Source organism: Toxorhynchites rutilus, chromosome 2 (genome assembly GCF_029784135.1).
Source record: "Toxorhynchites rutilus septentrionalis strain SRP chromosome 2, ASM2978413v1, whole genome shotgun sequence".
In the NCBI taxonomy this organism is placed as follows: Eukaryota; Metazoa; Arthropoda; class Insecta; order Diptera; family Culicidae; genus Toxorhynchites; species Toxorhynchites rutilus.
The window spans coordinates 215,448,436-215,467,768 of NC_073745.1; the positions used below are offsets into that span (position 1 = coordinate 215,448,436).

Consider the following 19,333-nt stretch of genomic DNA (forward strand, 5'->3'; position numbering starts at 1 on the left):
GTGTACTCTACAAAATGGGACTAAGGATTGAACGAGAGACGTTTGCCTACAACATATGCAGAGGCGTGAGTGACTACCAAATTCAGTGCTGGCTACATTCTCCAATCAGAAGAACATCATATTCCGGTGCCCTCAGTAATGTTATTCGTTATTCGCGAAGATAACAGGAATGTCTAAAGGAACGACGCATCCACGATTGTAGTAGCGATAGTCTACATAAAAGACATACAGATCATGATCAAGCATCAGTTTTGGATTTGATCAAGCCTTCGTAGATTGGCTAACAGTCGATTGGTTAGAATTATCTTGAGTGACTTGCCGCAGTCACTCTTGAGAATGACTGGAGGAACATGTGATCGGTCATAAGTGGTACCGCTTTGACGGTACTAGGTCTAACGGCATCGATTCGAAGAAATGATAAGCCTTAAAGCCTTCGTACTGCAAGCTGATATGTGCAGAGACTTAGACGGAAACATTCTCATGTAAGACTGTCAAGTGATTGAAGGGGGAAGCACTGTTAACTCTTTGTGGTCGTTTGCCAAGTATCAGTTTATACTATTCCTAAACGAAGCTTGGTGTATAGTGAACCTGTTCACGAATCAATACGGTGTTCCTATGAGTAATAGGTAACGTTACCCAGTATCAAACAAAGTAGTCACCCCCATAAGCCAACGCACAGTGCGTTGAATGCATAGGAATGTGGGACAAAAATCATAACAGCAGAATTTAGCCATTGTAACACTTTGTTGTAATGCAAAAGATTGTTCATAAGTATCAGAACTATTGTTTGCACAAATGTCTCATGTTATTTGAATAATCGCATAAGTGTCTCAAGCGATAAAATCTTTGATCATCTGAAATGGAAAGTTCTGATCATTTTGGATACGCAGAAATCATTATTTGAGTAACTATTGGTTTAAATTATGTTGAAGTAGTTGTTTTTAAAGAGCAGATTCATTGTTTGCATGAGTGTCTTATGTCATCTGAATAATCTCATGTTAAAAAATCTTTGTTCGTTAAAAATGAAAAGTCTTGATCGTTTCGGATACACATTGCTGGCATTAATTACACATTTATTGCATTAATGGCAAAAATGTCTCATATCCAACGGATAATAAAAGTATAATTATGTATTGATTATACTTCATATGATTTACTATTTCGAAAAATTTCACACGAAGACGAATTATAAAATATATTTTTTATATAAAACGTTACATTAAAATACATTGTAGTGTTAATGCATATATATCGTTCACAACAAAATAAGAAAAAAATGTTGCATGTATCACTGCTTTTCCATGGAAAAATAATTCCGACCAAAACGACACCCATGCCCGAATTTAATACGACCGCAAAGGGTGAAAACTCAGATCATTTAGAAATGGGGCGTTTCATTTTGGTGATAGCTGCCACTGGTCCTGAGGATTCGGGATTATCTTAAAAGTACTGTGGTGTGAGTGATTAAAAGTACTCATTTTGCAACCCAAGCGTCGGTTGACTACGGTTGAAGGTCATTCGTGTGATCAAGATTGATATCATTTCTTGGATTTTGATTTGGAAAAAAATCGAATGCTGACCGCTAGAGAAAGGAGTGCCTCATTACCCGCATTAAGCTCGATAATGATCCTGTTACGTTTTGGCCAGATCTACGAAGCTGCCATTACAATATGGAATACAATGTGTTACTGTTTCGTTACCTAGGCTCTAGTTTATATGAAGAATCATAAGAATAACGCTCTGAAAAACAAATATATATACATGTATAGTAGGAAAACATTTAGTACAACACAACACACACACTTACCTTCTGAAAGCTGCAGTCCCTGATCCACGAAAAGAACATCGAAAAGAGAATATAGATGGTTGAAGAGGAAATTAAAAGCTGTCAGAAAAGAGGATGGAAATTATAATAAGTTACTTGGTAGGAAGAATTGTAAAATTCTTCCATTTCCTGGTTGAGTTCAGTGCTAGAAGCATTAAATTGAAAAGTGTATTGTTATATGCCACTTTGTATAAAAGAGTACTCTAGAACAATAGTGTGTCTCAGGATTATTTGAATCACGTATGATTATAAAAAGACCCAGGAAATAACTAAACCAGGTAACAAGCAGCATAGCCAGTAGCCTCATATTTTCCTGTTTGATAGGACCCGTAATTTTATCCACTGGAAAGCTCCAGTGAACCACACGCGTAAGATTCCTCGCTTAGAACGCCGAATGCCGGAAACCAAGTTTGCTAAAACTGGTCCGCAGCGAAGCTTCGGCGATCTTGCCACCGTCAACCCGAGAAGAGCTTAACCGCCAGGACATCGAGATCCCGCCACCACGTGCATCAGCAGCAGCAGCAGCCGGCCGGCCATCACCACACTCTACACACTCCCACAACAGCCATTGTAATTAGGTAACAATAAACGGAAAGAAAGATATATTTACCTGTTTTATATTGGTGATAATCCGAGCCTTTGACACGCTAAATCACCTCGATCACGAGGAAAGCCGACCATAAGAACTACAGGCCTCAAGCTCGAGCTAGCCACCAAAAAAGAGGCCTTGAGAGCCCAACCTCAACGATCCCCGAGGATCAGACCAGGGATCGAGGTTTAGAGGGAGGTCCATCTGATCCCCTTGAGAGTAATAAATGGTACAACGACAATGGGGTGATTAGCCACCTAAATCATGTCATTTGACACCTCTAAACTACTTTTCGTGGATTTAAATGAAGCCACTCGTCTTCACGGGTAAATCAACAACGTTTGGCCCTGGAAGACAATTTTACACGGCCTCATGGCCATCAGTTGTATACAATTATGTCCAAAAAATAGATGGCCAATTTATTGGTTCAAACACAAATGTTATACACTTTTTGTTTGAAAGGTTTGTTGTTTCAATGTAAATGTTTGAATGTTGTAAAGAATTTTGATTATACAAAAAATATTATGTGACCTAAATCCCATAATACTCAATTCTTGTTGAGACAATCGAGCTCAATATATATTAATGCATATTCTGAATACATTACATAGCTTAGTCAGGGTCAATTTCCCCCCAAATGTGCGTCACATTCCACCTAATCCGTTCGGTTGTAGAGCACCAATGGGTATTATAGCCACCACGAGGATAATTAAGATAACAATTTCTTAATCAACTCGATTGCAACTTTTGCATATTTTTTCCTCCCCCGGACGCTGCTAAATCCCAGAAATTCCTCTACCTTCGACGCCATCAAAACAAATAACACACGTAATGGAACCAAAGGAAGGTAAGTGGATTATTCAAATGACATCGTTCCATCCGTAGCTAGCGTCTGTTTCTTTGTTTGAAATAAAAACCTTATCAAATCCATCGTTTCCACCATTGCTCGGTGCTTCTTTGTGTCTCAATTTCACTTAATTAATATTAATTCCAACGATTACATTTCTCCTCTTATTTTTTCTCCCTCCCATTTAATCAAACCGCCACGCTCTTCTCATCTACGCGCGCTCTGATCTTGGGGACCATCGAATCCGCAGTGCCACCGCGAAACGAAACCATTAAGGTCGTCCCACCCGAGGTGCTGTTTCCAATTAAGAACGACGACAGCTACGCGCAGCGCTCCTCTAATGGTATCCCGTTCGAACGCAAGGGTTTGGCAAGCTTCTACACCGATATGCCACCGAAGGATTTCGGCTACTCGCACGGTAAGTGCCGCAGAAGCATCTCTCACGTCTCTCGTTTTTTTCTTCCTTTCGAACAGCTGAAATGCATTCTTTCCGTTACTTTCATTTATTTCTGTCTTGATATTTCATTGGCACATATTTTACATTATTGGTTACTGTTTATTCTGATTGTATTTGATCACAGTCTTCGGCGAATGATCATTCCCATTCACCGTCTTATTTTTCTCAAAAATTCGAGGGGTTGTATCCGAGACACGACCGCTTAGGACGTAGGACTACGCAATCTGTTTTTTTTTTAAATTTGTTGGTTTATCATTTCGGATATTATTTGCGAATACGTCAAAATTTCATAATTAACAAAAAAAAATGGTTTAATGGCTTGCGTGGTTTTGTAGAATCATTTTGAGAAGCAACGATTCTTTCTTGCCTTTGCCTGAACAATACACTAATTGGTCATATGTAGCAATTTCTTTCTTTCTATCAATGCACGCACTGCACTGAGTATTTAACGAGAGCACCATTTGCATTGAGTATTCAACGAGATACACACAGTTGCAGCGACAAAAATGAAACATCGCGAGAATGACCGTCTATGAAAAATTGATTCGCGACTCTCGGTCAAAACCGTCAACACCGATGCGCACAAGAGCTAATACGAATGGCACTAAAAGTATCGAAGGTGTGGAAATGAACAAGTTCTAAGTTTCGCGCAAAGAAAGAAAGTAACACACACTAAGCCAAACACTGATGGCTAGAAGCGACCTATAATCATTTGCACTCTTCCTTTGTATTCGACCTTTGTTGTTTCGGGCACAGAAAGATTCTGAGAATTTACCTCTTCTTCTTCTTCTTCTTCTTCTTCTTCTTCTTCTTCTTCTTCTTCTTCTTCTTCTTTGTTTTTACGATGCTTTAAACTTTGCCATTCATTCGCCTCTAAACTTTCCTCAGAGGAGATGCAATACTCATACGCTGGCGACAGCTTACTTACTATGCAAGAGTGGAGTTTACTTCGCAAATATTCTCTTTTCGCTATCCCCCTTCGTTGTTTCTATTCTAGTGGCTGCATAAGTTTCCCGCTATTGACAGCTCCGTTCGGGAAAGCACACAAATGTATAGAACAAGTGTATGTGGAGTTGGAAATACTTCCAATTTCCATCAATTTAAACCATATACAGACTATGGGATTGTAATGTATATCATATCAAACAAATCTTAGAAAATTTCCGATTCGATTGGTATACAAATCCGTTAAAATCCGTTCACAGCAAAAATAGTTATTAACGTTAACTTTATTTCATAAAAACGTGATCTGTTTTCTGATTGTGATCTGATCTGATTGTGATGTGATCTGTTTTCTGAAGGGGGCCACCTTAATGAAAGACATAGTCCAACGTCAAAAGATGTGCTTATCTTCAAATACCTGCAGTATACCAAATTTTAAGCTGAAAACGCTGAACGTAGTAGCAGACCTACTACCACAAATGTTGCACAAGAAAAACCGAAGTGCAGTTGTAAGCGCGACGGTGCAAAAAAAATGTAAAGATATCTCGGAAACATTGTTTTGAGTGGCAAGCAATTTTCGAGAGGACATTTGGGGTGCTTAAAATTCAACGCTGTAATTTGCCCGGAGAAGAAGTGAAAGTGTTTTTGTCTCTGATATTTTAGAGACACATTCTTACACCAAACTCCCAAGTTCACTCCCACCCCCCTGGCTAAAGGTGACATCGCATTCGGAATGTGGAAATTTAAATTAACTGGATTTGAATATTAACGCTGATGACAGCCAGAGCCAGAATCAGCCTGAGCTGAGGTTTTTTCGCTTTTGCTTCTGCGAACTGGCCAACTCTTTCGCATTCATGGAAAACCAGATCTGGAGCAGCTCTAGAGCCGAGCATTAAGCGTCTCTGTCACGGAAAGCTGTGCGAGAGTTAAAATTAATTCACCGGTTTCTCATGGCATTTCTTTTTTGTTCCAACACAGACAACGGTAGCGCTAAGAAGCACAGCATGCGCAAAAAAAAATCTGCTGACTGTGCAGCAGCCGCCTGATGGGAAAGAAAAAAGGATTTCCGCCAGGATCGCTGGGAAAGCGGCTGTAATAGTTTCATCTGCGAGCACACCGGGCTTATAGGGCGTGGAATGTATAATGCTGATATTTTGAAATTTATGTCTCTGGTACCTGACACAGTTTGATCTATGGAATTGAATATTAAACCAATAATGTTCACTTTATCTTTCAAATAATCAGTGTTACATTCTACATTCAGACTTCAAGGATTTACAACAATGTTTCGCAGTGAAATTTATCCATCTCTACTTGTATAATTTTCATAGAGGTCAGATAGTCTGGAAATGTCCATATCCCGCATATCCATAGCCGCAAATCGAAACTGTAGGAAGACTGCCAGACTGGTGAGTCATAAGTAGCGGGACTAACTCCAAGCCACGCACCAGAGAGAGACAAACTGTTACGTGCGATTGTTTTCTCCTCTTTGCGAGCATTGTTCGTGCTAAGTTTGTTTCCGTTTGTTTACGATGAAAGTCGCGAAACAGAGTTTTTCCGAGAACACGTTTTTCGAAGCGCGAGAGGTGGCTACACGAAGTATTGTTTGCCGAAAAGTGTTACTTTTGTAAAAATGCATCATAAGGATGAAGAAATTTGAAAAAAATATCATTTTTACCACACCTGTTTTCATTTAGTCCCGCTTCTTATGACTCACCCGTTAATATGGTACATTGGTCTTGAGAAAGACCATTTGGATTAAACTTGTATGGAAAATCAACACACTTTGGAATACTTTAACGAACAAACAAAAAACAATATAGGCACTGGTCTGGTCTTTTCTCGCGATTTTACACGGTTAAAGGATGAATTTCACTTGATTCGTTTTTTTCCTTTTGTTCTTGCTGTTTGTCGGGATAAGTTCGGGATATGATGTTTGTATTCGCGTCATGCACCATACATTGCATTCATGATGTGTGGGGAATAGATTGGATAGGAATAACGATAAGGATGGCTTTATTGGATACTTGCTCCTTTTTCGCCTCATCCATCACGAACACATAACACAGAACACAGAAAATGTTACAAGAAATAGAAAATTCATAATTTCGTATTGCACTTCACTGCAAAGGCTCATCAGGCTAAAAACAACAATAAATGAGAAGTAAGCCTTCTTTGTCATTTGAAAGACAAAAATTATGATAACAGTAGGGATCTGGCACACATACAGTGAAGCCTGTTTTTGTGCGCTTTTTTATGTGCGATTTTCTTTAAAAAATCACCAAAAGGACCACATGTATCAACGTATAGAAGGAAAACAAAACAAGATCGAACGTTGACAACGAATGGAATCAATAGAATTTGGGTTATTTACTTAAGGAAACTTTTTATGCGCTCGCTGTCCACCGCATAAAAAAATATTTTCTTTCAAATTGCGTACCAAACACTAGTTTTTGAAGCTACTGGTGAAGATTTTTTTTATCTTCGCTTATTTTTTGTCGGCCTATTTCCGCCACTTTCAGTGCCAATCACCGACATCACGGAGACGACTCCACCTGTTCGTACCTATCAGACTCAACAACTCATGAGCCGGGCCAACTTCTTTCACTTCCCGTCCGAAGGAAGACGTAACCAGAGATTTTTCGCCTCAGAAAATCTCAAAGACGCCAGCTAGGATTGAACCCAGACCGATCGGATTATGAGGCTGTTACGCTAACCACACAACCACTGGCGCCGTCTGATGAAGGTTGATGCGATTTTTTTCCTGTGCGGCCCCACTCCTTCGCACATAAACAGGGTTGCCTGTGAATTTCATGAATAGCATTTATTTATTGGAAGGTTTAGGGTCTGGAAGTTCGAAAAAATCGAATTTATGTTTCTTGCACTTTTTGGAAGCTTATGCCCTCAGAAACGTTGTCCTAAAAGTATTTTTCGATATTTGATTTCATTGAAATGTTACAGCCAAAAGCATGAAGTATCCTCAAGGGATGTAGTATTGATGTACGAATTTTTAATGCGTTTTTCTCTAAACCATGTTTTTTTCAGCTGGTGGTATCGAAATCTCAGGATGTACTCAACCGATTTGGCTGATTTTTTTTATCAGCATGTAAAAATGAATGATCTAAAGTGTTACATAGCCGTTTTTTGATATCTCATTTTTTCGATTTTTTATGAGCTTCTAAACAGCGATTTTTCATGAAAAACAACACATTTTTAACCAAAACGGCCGCCATTTTGGCAATTTTTCGAATTTTCGAAAAACCCCTATAACATTTTAGGTATCGTCCTAAAGTTTTAAAATGTTCATTGTAATTCGTCCTGCAACACGTCGTTGCTTCAGAACCGACACCACCAGCAAGGTCTTTCAGACAGCATCTACGCATCCATCTGTCAACAGTGTAATAATCATTGTTCGTGCACTCAACAAAATGGAAAATACATCTTCAAATATATCTTAAACAATAACAAAAATACCCGAACACTTCACTTTTTTTCTTAATTCGAAAAAAAACACGAAAGTTCATTATTTTTCTACCTTCCAGGCAGGGGTCCCCGCTTAATCTAGAAAACGCTTAAACTGAAAGCGTGAAAGCGAATACATGGGTTTGCAACATTTCAATGAAAAAAGTAGAGGAGATGTGTCTAAAACGCGCCTGCCGGGCATTTTGACCCGCCCGATTTTCTCGTAAACCAGCAAGAATAGAAATACAATGGATATAGGCAATCATGCTAGCCAATGATAGAATCCTACCATGCAATTTTTACATTTGTAACATGCTTTAAAAAAATAAGAAAAATAATTTTCTTTGGATGCAATTTTCGATATAATTTTCTACATCATTTCTATAAGGTTTTTGTTGTTTGAAACCGATTCATAGGCGATAACTGTGGGTCATATTCATTGAGTCGAGTTCCCAGTGAATATCTCAGATGAAGAAAATGGTAAGAAAGGATTCATTTCCTTCTTAATTTGATATTTTCCGCATCAGCTTACCATCGGGCAGTATGGCATACCCTGATCGGGACAATTTACTCGCTTTCGGTCGTAAACATTCTCACGAGTATGTGAAGGATGCGAATAAATGTCTCCAAATGTAATCATAATGAACAACAATGAGCAAACCATCACGATATTTCTAAATAATGTTCGATAAATCACACAAACAATTATTTTCACATGCTTTGAAATGACTTCAGTATGTTTTAACAAGATTAAATGTCTTCAAAACGAAAACATGTCTTCACATCTGGCATCTATACAATGCGCTCAGAGAATTTAGGAGAGCGAGAGCGCGGACTGGAGAATTAATGCACAAATACTGGGAGAACAAGCTCACCGGAAGAACGGTTTCTTCTCTGAGCTTTATAGTCTCTGAGAGAAACAACTCATGGGCATATTATACTTCTGCTGGGCCATTTAACACCGTATGATTGGAAATTTAGAAATTGGGCGCCTTACAAAATAAAATTCGTAGCACTTTTTTTTCAGTATCTAAAATACAGAACGATTACAGATAACTGAGGGTTAACTAATTTACGTACTGACGTAGTTGTTACCCTCAATTTTAAGAGCATGGTCAAGATAAATCCATTCTCGCTTAGGTGGTGCGTATTACACACTTCTCCTATTTATTCTTTTTTGAAGTGAAATGATATGTTTCATTGCATACAGTGGAACTTCGATTATCCGCGAGCGGTTTATTCGCGCACAGAAAGATCCATAGTAAAGCTATATTCCTTTTCGGAATTTGTCGGTAAGTGATAGGTTCATGCACTTTTGTTTTGGTCATGGATTTCACTTTATCTGACCACTTGTGTACACGACCTTGTAGATGAACAGTTTAATGATTTATGTATTGATGAAACATAGTTTTCACACTGAAATACATTTTTTCGTGTTTGGAACTCATTTTTAGTCCTTTATTGCGTTATCCGCGATATTCACTATTCACGGTGAGCTAGCCAAACTTTTCCGCGGATAATCGAGGTTCTACTGTATTTTAAAAATGTTAAATAGTTCCATTAAACACCATGAGTCTCCATTAACTCTTGAATCGCCGCTAGCAATGGAGACGCATGGGTTTTTCAAACGAAACAACATTCAATTTTTTTAAGTAGGACTACGTCTAACCGGAAGATATGGGGGGGGGGGGGAAATGAAAATCTAGGCACTGAACAAGTAGTAAAAAATGCAAGATTTGGAACGCTTATAACTTGAGCATTTCTCAATAGATCGCAAAGGTGTTTGCATCTATTGATAGGAAATATATCTACGCATCTATCATAACGAATAACATTTCATTTTTCTTGAGATAAATAATTGAATAATTGTGAAATATCAAGCATTGTCCAAATGCACTATGTGCCCATTTTTGATTGGTCCATTTTGTGCTCCTCAAATCGTACCGACCAAAACGGGCAACCAGAGCAACAGCGAAATACAATGAAGCACGATTGGAAAGGAAAAAGAAAAAAATGAACGAAGCATTGGTCGCAGTCTCACACATGCGTAATTCTCGAGCCAGCCAGCTTAAAAATCCCCGCTCCGCTGCCGTAACGATCATTCTCATCCAAACCGTACACCACGTCGTTTCGCATCACATCACATCAACAAACCAACACTAGCAGCCATGTCTGGACATGGCAAAGGAGGAAAAGTGAAGGGAAAGGCAAAATCCCGCTCGAACCGTGTTGGTCTTCAGTTCCCCGTAGGTGTAATCGCCAATTGCTCCGCAAGGGTAGCTAGGCCGAGCGCGTTAGTACCAATGCACCAGTCCACCTAGTCGGCGTTATATAGTTTCGGCCGCCGAAGTGATCGAGTTAGCTGGCAAAGCTGCTCGCGACGATAAGAAAACCCGCATTCAGAACATACCACATTCGGTTCGGTGGACATCAAGACAACAACAGGCAGTTGTTCTGAGCTTATTGATGGTTGGGGACTTTCCCGATTATTCAATTTTCATTGAAAGTACAGTAATTTACATTTAGTTCGATATTTAGCTAATTGGACGGACCTGTAATGCGACATATCTAGTTGGACATTTTTGTATACATACTATCATCGCAAATGTTTAATTACGAGTTAGAATCGCCTCCAATGCGACACTGAGTAGTGTTTCGGCACGTCGCATTAAATCTAATTTACTGTACAACATGTCTCAAGCTGGATGGGAAGAAATTTTCCAACTGTGAAAGCTGTGGCGAGTGGCAAACGCAATCGCTAAACAGGAAGGTTTAGCCGGACAAGATGGGGATATCGAGTGATAACAAAACAATAAACTCTTTAGATTAAAGATGATTTTGTGGGTCAGACGCGAGGCTTCCGCTACGATACACTCAAAGATGCATTGACGAAGCTCATGACGCTCATCGCCTTCGATGAGAAACCGGCGTCAGGATGAACCTGCTTCAGCACTTTATGATGCAGATAGCATATGATTCCTTCTCTTCCTTCTTGTCGTTTTCCGAGATATTTTTCTGCGCCGTGCCCAACTTTTTGGCGGCTTTTCCACTATTCCACTAGTCTTCGGTGCCTTCGTGTTTGTTAGAAACAACTGCATGTGAATCCAACGAGCAAACAAATCGTAATGAAAATATTTTTTGCCATCGCTGCCTTTTAACGCTTATTCGTTCGTCTTGTTGGACTCGCCCCTTTGGTTGAGTTTGCCGATTTGTCTCTAGCCTGTGAGCGTGTACCGCTAGAGTACAAAACGCGCGAGCCCCAAAAAAATATCTCATTTTCTTTCAAACCGTAAACCAGTGTGGTTGTACGGCATCGTTTAACATCGCATCGCATCACATCATAAAAAGAAAACAAGCAGCAACGTGGACGTGTGGACGTAACAAAGGAGGACAAGTTAAGGGAATGGCAAAGTCTTACTCGAACCGTGCAGGTTTGCAGTTCCCTGTTGGTCGCATTCACTGATTGCTCCGCAAGGGTAACTAGGCCGAACGGATTGGTGCCGGAGCACCAGTATACCTAACAGCGGTTATAGAGTTTCGGCCGCCGAAGTGCTCGAGTTGGCTTGCAAAGCTGCTCACGAAAATAAGAAAACCAGCCTACAGAACAGAGCACATTCGGTTCGGTGGCATCAACTAGTTTCAGCGAGTGGCAAACGCAATCGCAAAACGGCAGCAAGTAGAAGAAGGAAAAAGTTTGTTCATACTGCTTTGGTGGCAAAACCAGCCACCGTAAAACACGGCGCTTTTCAGGGCCATTAAACCTTTCAAAGAAGAGTTATTAAAAGTTATTCACAATACGAATGCATTCTAAAGTGACATAATCTGACATATAATATGAACTGATTTATTTTGTTTATGCTTGTTCTTGAACTTATTGGTGGTTGGGTTTTTTTTAAATTGATCATTCAGTTTTCACAAAACCATGTATGGTTTCCGAATTAAAAGTGGCTTCAAATTACAACACATTGTATGCAGGATGGCATTAACGAATTTTCTCGGTAGCAAGAACTGCTTTCTTTGGTTGATAACTGATGTTGAAAGTTGACTTACGTTACATCTGCATTGTATAGAAACATAACTAAGGAGCAACATGATGAGCTATGTATTTCCTGCTGCTCTGTTCTTATTTTAAAGGACTTTAATCCGAAGGTCATCCATCCCTGTATTTACTGTTGGCTTTTCAGAACGCTTATAGCTCGTCTATTTCAGATCGTAGAGTTCGTCACCAAAACCTCAGTTCTTTTTCATTTTTATTTACATTGTTTCATTCTATTACAATTCATTCGTCTCCGAAACCACAGTTTAAGGTACGGTAATGTGCTCAATACTGAAATATATGATAGTGAATGATCTGATGACCACCTATGCATTCCCTATCACAGCCATCATTTTGATTGTACGATATGTGCATACGCAAAAAGATGCCCGACGTTGAACATTTAATAAGTACAAAGCCTTAAGAAGAAATATCAAGAATCGACTATAAGATAGTGAGAAAAAATTGAGAAAGTTTGTAAAAAAACGCAAAAACACAACACCAATGGTTCTTTTCAGAACCCCCAACATGTTCATAAAGAGTAAACAGTAAACTAATCCATTTTTCAGGTATATAGGTAGGTATTCACGTAGGAGAAGAAAATAAAACAATATATTTAAAACATATATTACGCAAAAGCTGTCTCCTTTGTATAGTCCTACGTCACTCCGGTTATGTCCCCGACATTACCCACCCGTCTTTTTTCATTACCTTCCTGAAATTTAGATATGTTATGTAAAAGGATCTACGTTTCCCGAAAATCGTATATGAAGCTGTGTTACACACCTCGAAAGCCATGAAAAATAAACATTGTAGGCGTGAGGTCAACGATGGCAGGGATAAGGAAAAGTCCAAGTGTTTGAATAACGTAGAAAGATGTATTTATAATCTTTATATATAAAAATGGATTTGTCTGTCTGTCTGTCTGATTCTTATGGACTCGGAAACTACTGAACTGATCAACATGAAAATTGGTATGTAGGGGTTTTTGGAGCCGGGGAAGGTTTTCGTGATGAGACCTTTTGAGACCTCTCCCCCCTCTCTAAGGGGTGGGCTGCCATACAAATGGAACATAAATTTCTGCATTACTCGATCATTATTCAAGCAAATGAAACGAAATTTGGCATATGGAGGTTTTAGGGTGCAATAAATGATTCTGTGGTGCTAAGACTCTCCGCCCCCCTCTATAAGGGGGGGAGTCTGTTGGGCTGCCATACAAGTGAAACACAAATTTCTGCATTACTCGAGAATTATTCAAGCAAATGAAACCAAATTAGGCATCTGAAGGTTTAAGGGTGCAATAAATGTTTCTATGGTGGTTAGACTCTCCACCACCCTTTATAAGGGGGGGCTGCCATACAAATGAAGCATACATTTGTGCATAATTCAAGAACTAATCAAGCAAACTGAACCACATTTGGCATGTGGAGATTTTAGGGAGCAAGAAACATTTCTAAGGTGGTTCAACACTCCTCCTACCTTTCTGAAGAGGGGAGGGGGGAGGTCTGCCATAGAAATGAAACAGTTTTGTTAGAAATACTAGGAATTTTATAGTAATAGATAAATTCAACAGGGTCAATTAGAAGATCAATCAATGAACAGTTCTGCGATTGGACCCATGAACTTGCTCATAGTAAGAAAACGTGGATGTTTGAAGGTATTAATAACAAAACACAAATTTTTGGCAGGACGAAGTTTGCCGGGTCAGCTAGTTTCCTCTAAGTTCACAAAAGGAATAATTGAATTGAATTGATTATTTTCTTCAACTATAATCTACGCCACGCGGTGTATGTGGGTTTATTTGGAATTTCGCCCGAATGGGAAGGCTTCTGTATACTCGTGGGAGGGATTTCTTTGTTGGGTGAATTTAGTTTTACATTTTTTATTTTGAATAACTCTAACTTTTCACAAAAGTTCAGTATTTAAATTAGCGTTTAGTTTAATGCAATATTTGCAAATTTGCATCAAATAGTTAGCTTTATAAACTACTACGATTAATTAAAATTTATAAAAATTAACAAAAAAGCGTGTTATTTACCAACTTAGTATACCTAACGTAGCGTATTCAGTTCAGAATTAAATTTCAGTAAAATATACTATTACTTTCAGATTGCATGTAGTAATCACCTCGTAACATCACCTCAAATACTTTTATTCAATGAAATTTATATTATTAGTTTGTATTGTTCAATTTTTTCTGTGATTTGACGTTTCTCGCTGTCGGACGAACTTTCTGTGAGATGAACCGACCGAGGGGTCATAACCAGTGTTGCCACACGAACAGATTTATCTGGAATGGTACAGATTTTTTCGTTAAAAATGGTCAATACTTTTAAATTTGAAGAAGCTTTTCAGCGGCAAGAATTTTTAGGTTGGAATAGCAGCAGAAGAAACTATCAGAATAATGAACAGCGAAAGGCAGATCATTTTTAAGGATATTTATCGCAGTTTTTCCGTGGATATGATTAAGCAAATGAAAAAAAGATTTGACTTTGATGATCCGGCGCTCAAGTCTGCGGCAACGTTAAATCCCTGAAGTTTGGACTAGACTCGCATTTTCGGCGCTTCCAGGTCTTGTTTGTAACGTTCTCACTATGCCTCACCCCTCGGCAACTGTCAAGCGATTTTTTCTAATCATTACACAAAAACCGAATATCGAATTTCAAATAGTAAAGTTGTTCTGAGATTTTCGTAAAAATAGGTAGTTTTGTTTATTAATTTTTTATTAGGGTGACCATTTTAGGGAGGCCCAAAAAAAATTTTTTTTTGCTTTTTTCCAAAAATGATTTTTCTTATTTCTTTCATTACTTGACCGATTAAGATGATCAACATACCAAATTAAAGCCAATTAACTGGCCTTCTTGGAGTAAATATTGAACCTTTTTAATTGAGTTTCATCTTGGATTCGATGTTACGAACAAAATCTGTTTGTTGGTTTATTCTACTTTGAATATTTCAATCCATTCGTCCCCAAAAATATAGAGTACATATCAATACAAATCTTAGGGAATTTCTAGTCCGATTGATATACAGATTTTCAAATTCCGTTCGCAGCAAAAATAATCATTGACGTTAAAACTATTTCAAAGGATCGTGACCTGTTTTTTGATTTGGCATCCTTACTGAAAGACGTAGTAAAAAATCCTTGATTATAGAGCAATTTCAAGCCAAATCCGCTGGCCCCTGCCACGATCCTCTATATACATATGGTGACAGCTAAAAAACCGCGCCATTTCGAGAGAAACGCGTAAAAAACTATGGATGGGTTATACCTATGATATAACCGCAAGGTTGACGTAGAACTGCCGTTGGCTTAGTAATCATTTGTGTTTTTTCAATTAGCAATAATCGCACTTCGAATGTTCCTCATTGGGTAAGATATCGCCACTGCGCAGAGCTATTGATTAAATTATTGATTTAACTAGTGAATGAATGAAACAGCTCAATTGCAAACAAATCCCAATTTAGGTCAATTCATGCATTATGATAGTGGTTATCGCAGCAAATAGTTATAAACATTTTGTCTAATCATCAAACGGTATGCGTAGAAGTTCAGTGAGCTGGCGACATGAAGGGGCATGCAGTCTTGAATAACCGAGCCAAAGCGTTGCATTTGTATCCGCTTTTGTAGACCGTGTTAGCAAAACGCATTCCGGAGAGTAAAAATGCATGGGGGTATAAAAAGTACTGCCGAGATCTGGAATGCCGATTTTCCCAACTTATTGGTTTCGGAAACTATGTTGAGAAAACACATTCCGATTTGCATAAACGTAAACGAGTACAAAAGTACTCGCTGCTTGTATCTATTTTGCCATGCCGATTTCCCCAGGCTCCATGGTTTTGAAGTATGTGTTAGGGAATCTTCCATTCATTCCTGCGGTGGTACCTCAATCGCTGTTCAATTTTTACTGAGTGGATTTCCGAGCGGCGCTCGCTTATATACCGATTGGTGATTTCAATAGCCTGTTTTGAAAGCAATTTCAAGGCTATTGAAACATGTTTTCGGATCACGGAAGTAACAAGTATATAACTCGTAGACATTTTATCTTTCGAATGAAGTGTTTATCATACCATTTCGTTCAGTTGTTTAGGAGCTATTAACGCTCAAAATCTCGGTCTTCGGCGTAACGCTTTCGTTTTCGAAACTTTGATTTTACACCCCGGTATAGACATGAAAGACGTAGTCCTACGTCAAAAAGATTGCCCATTCATCGGCACGCGTTCGTCACAACTTACCCATTCGTTCGTTTCAACTTACCCCGCTCTACGGACAAGTTGAGACAATGCATATGGGATCTATACATTTCCAAAATTGATATTTCTCAAAACATCCAGTATGAATCCATATTTTTATCGAAACTCATCTGTTATACCTTGTATATGCTGCAAACAGATTTCAATTTAGTGATTTAGTGATTTTTAAAGATAACTTTCAAATTGAACCTCGAAAAAATCGTTTCATCTTGCACCGGTGTACCTTATACCAATACCATAAAGAAATCAACCGCAACTCACCTTCATGCATCATCATATCAAAGTGAAGAAAGAATACAAAGCGAGGGCAATAAGCTGTGTGCGTTCACACTAAGAATGCATTCTCAGAATACGCACAAAGCATGTTCAGTGCAGAGCAAAAAAGCTAAGCGAACGAAATATTTGCAAGGTAAACTCCGTCCCTTCATTTGCGATTTTCATTCTAGCTCTGCTGATTAAAAATAAATTATCTTTCAGTTTTTCAGAAAATAACAATAATTATAAACATTCAACCAAGATTAATGCGATGATCTAGATAACATACCTTTCTAGCTGACTAGAAACGTTAGGGTATGTTAAATAATAAAATAAAACAAAGCTGAAATTGATGGGTCAAGATAATACAGAACAAAATAACAAGAAATATATAGAGACAAGCTTTACTTTTAGTTGGCAACACTTTTCGTTATAAGCGCGATTTTCAGATGCTAATGTCACCTGTTTCATATTTAGTCATCCTGAATAGACTGACTGTTCAACACTGTTGGAATATTTCTTGTGGAGCTCAGTGAAGTTTTCTACGCCTTCAAGCTGCAGACGATTAACCCCTTGGTAGAAAACAATTGTCACGTTATTACTAATAAACCGCCTCCGTTGCTACAGAATAAGATCGCAATTACACTTCCCGATTTGACTTCCTCTGAACCAGAAAGAAATAATATCAAAATCACGATTGAATTTGAAATTCACTAACAATTGAATCATGTATAAGTGTTTTATTTCAAATTTGTGTCTTTAAAAAATACTCCTTTATATATTGCTTGTAGGGAGATTTCCATTAAAATAATTCAAAACATATTTCCACAGGATTTTTGGAAGTATCTACCTGCTGTGAGAGTAACAAAGCACTACAAAGTGAATAAATTTCATCAATGAAACATTTGTAAATACTTGATCAAAAATACATTTCAAAGTCTTAAGCAGGTTGCTCCAAAATGTTTTCATTCATATTGAACAAATTGCTTTGCTAGTTGCTAGATTTTATGAAGAGAAGTTTCTAGTTTCTGTTATATCCTTCTTAAAAGTATTTTCAACATAAATTTGTGCAATAATGTACTAAACGATTTTTCGAAAACCTAACAAATACCTCGAAATAAAAATTAGTTATAATTGAACATTAAATGAACTTTTTTTTCTTTTTCACATATATTTCACAGCCGGCACCCTCCGATGTAAGTCTGCAGTCTACTACACGCTGATCAAAATTGTTAGCATATCCTCATCGCTCACCTACTCCTACTGCATCGCCAACCAGTTGTTTCTGTAAACAATAGATTAGGCTCCGTTATTGAGCCCACAAATGTAAAATATCAGCGCGTTGAATCGAGCGAGAACACAAGACATCCTGTGAGCCCTCCCTTCTCTTATATCACTAGATAATTGTTCCAAACCGCCCCTCTTGTTTTCAAACCGACATATCGTAAATTTGTAAATTGTACACACAGATCTTTGATCGAGGCTAAACAAGTGATACTCTAGTCAAATTATGGAAAAAACAAACTCAGTAACACGAATTGCCAACGATATCCCAGTATTCTCACAGAACCAAACCAACTCAAAAAACCAAGCTCTTAGATTAGGGTTAAAGTATTTTAGTGCATCCCCAACAAAAAAAAACGAATATAACGAACGAAAAAAAACTAATAGGATGTTGAACTGACCAGAGTCATTCGTGAATTGATGCTACTTGAATTTAGTAAAGGCGCTTTTTGTTGCGAGAAAATCATTGAAAAAAAAACAGAAATCTATATATATTTACAGCATCATAAAAATAGGCCGATTACAGAATGTATCATAAATTAGGCAAAACCGAACGAATCAAACCAGTTGTTAATTAGATGTAACTAATAGGTATTTAGACGCAAATGCATAATAGGAATGTTAACAGATCGCGCTTCGAACGCCCCCAACAATGTACATATAATATTGCCCCCCGCTAATTCAGTCGTGTTTAGGCGCCAATTTGTAAAGATCAGAGGAAACTAAGAAAGCCAAAGTTCGTTTGTGATGACCAGAGGTGGAAGGCACGAAAGAATGGGAATGTCACCGTGTTTGGCAAACTGCGAAACGGAATAGCTAACGATGGTATTATTTTAGAAATCTTTTATCGTGAATATACCGTTTGAGCCAGCATAAATATCACACAAAACTAACGAAGATCATATCGATAAGTGATGCATATCGACACGAATGCAGACGAGAAGGAACGCGGTTCGATTGAGTGTACTATTAAGGAGATATTTTTGTTAACTTGAAACATGAATGAATATTACGAAAAAGGAGCAAATAAAATGTAAGAAAATATTTGATTTGAATAATCTGTCGCTTTTTGGATACTACTTTCATCACAGGCCCCTCCGAAAACAACTCCGGGCTCATATGCCCGGGAAATCTTCCTGCAGAAACGCTATCATCCGCCAGGATTAAATGCAATCAAAAAACCAATAATCGAAAAAGCTTTACAGTATTGCAACGTTTCGTTTTCCGTCACACAACCCACCATTCCGCTTGGAATCATTTTCGTTTGCTCTCGATTTTCTTTCTGTCCATTTCAAGAGCAACGCTCAAAGCTAAACCCATCATCCCTGCATACTGACAGCGAAACGAAAAAAAAATTCTAATAAGTATTCATATCGGAATGT

At 38.2% G+C, this 19,333-nt stretch overlaps 1 protein-coding gene across 1 annotated transcript in view; it reads left to right on the plus strand.

Annotated features, from left to right (window-relative positions):
• Positions 1–19,009, plus strand: part of LOC129764582 (lachesin) — a 364,995-nt gene extending 345,986 nt beyond the window's left edge. The window contains exons 10-12 of the mRNA XM_055763793.1: positions 3,202–3,261; positions 3,512–3,679; positions 17,849–19,009. Of these exons, the coding sequence (XP_055619768.1) occupies positions 3,202–3,261; positions 3,512–3,679; positions 17,849–17,958 (338 nt within the window). The 3' untranslated portion in view covers positions 17,959–19,009. The remainder of the gene's footprint in view (positions 1–3,201; positions 3,262–3,511; positions 3,680–17,848) is intronic.
• The last annotated feature ends 324 nt before the right edge of the window (positions 19,010–19,333 follow it).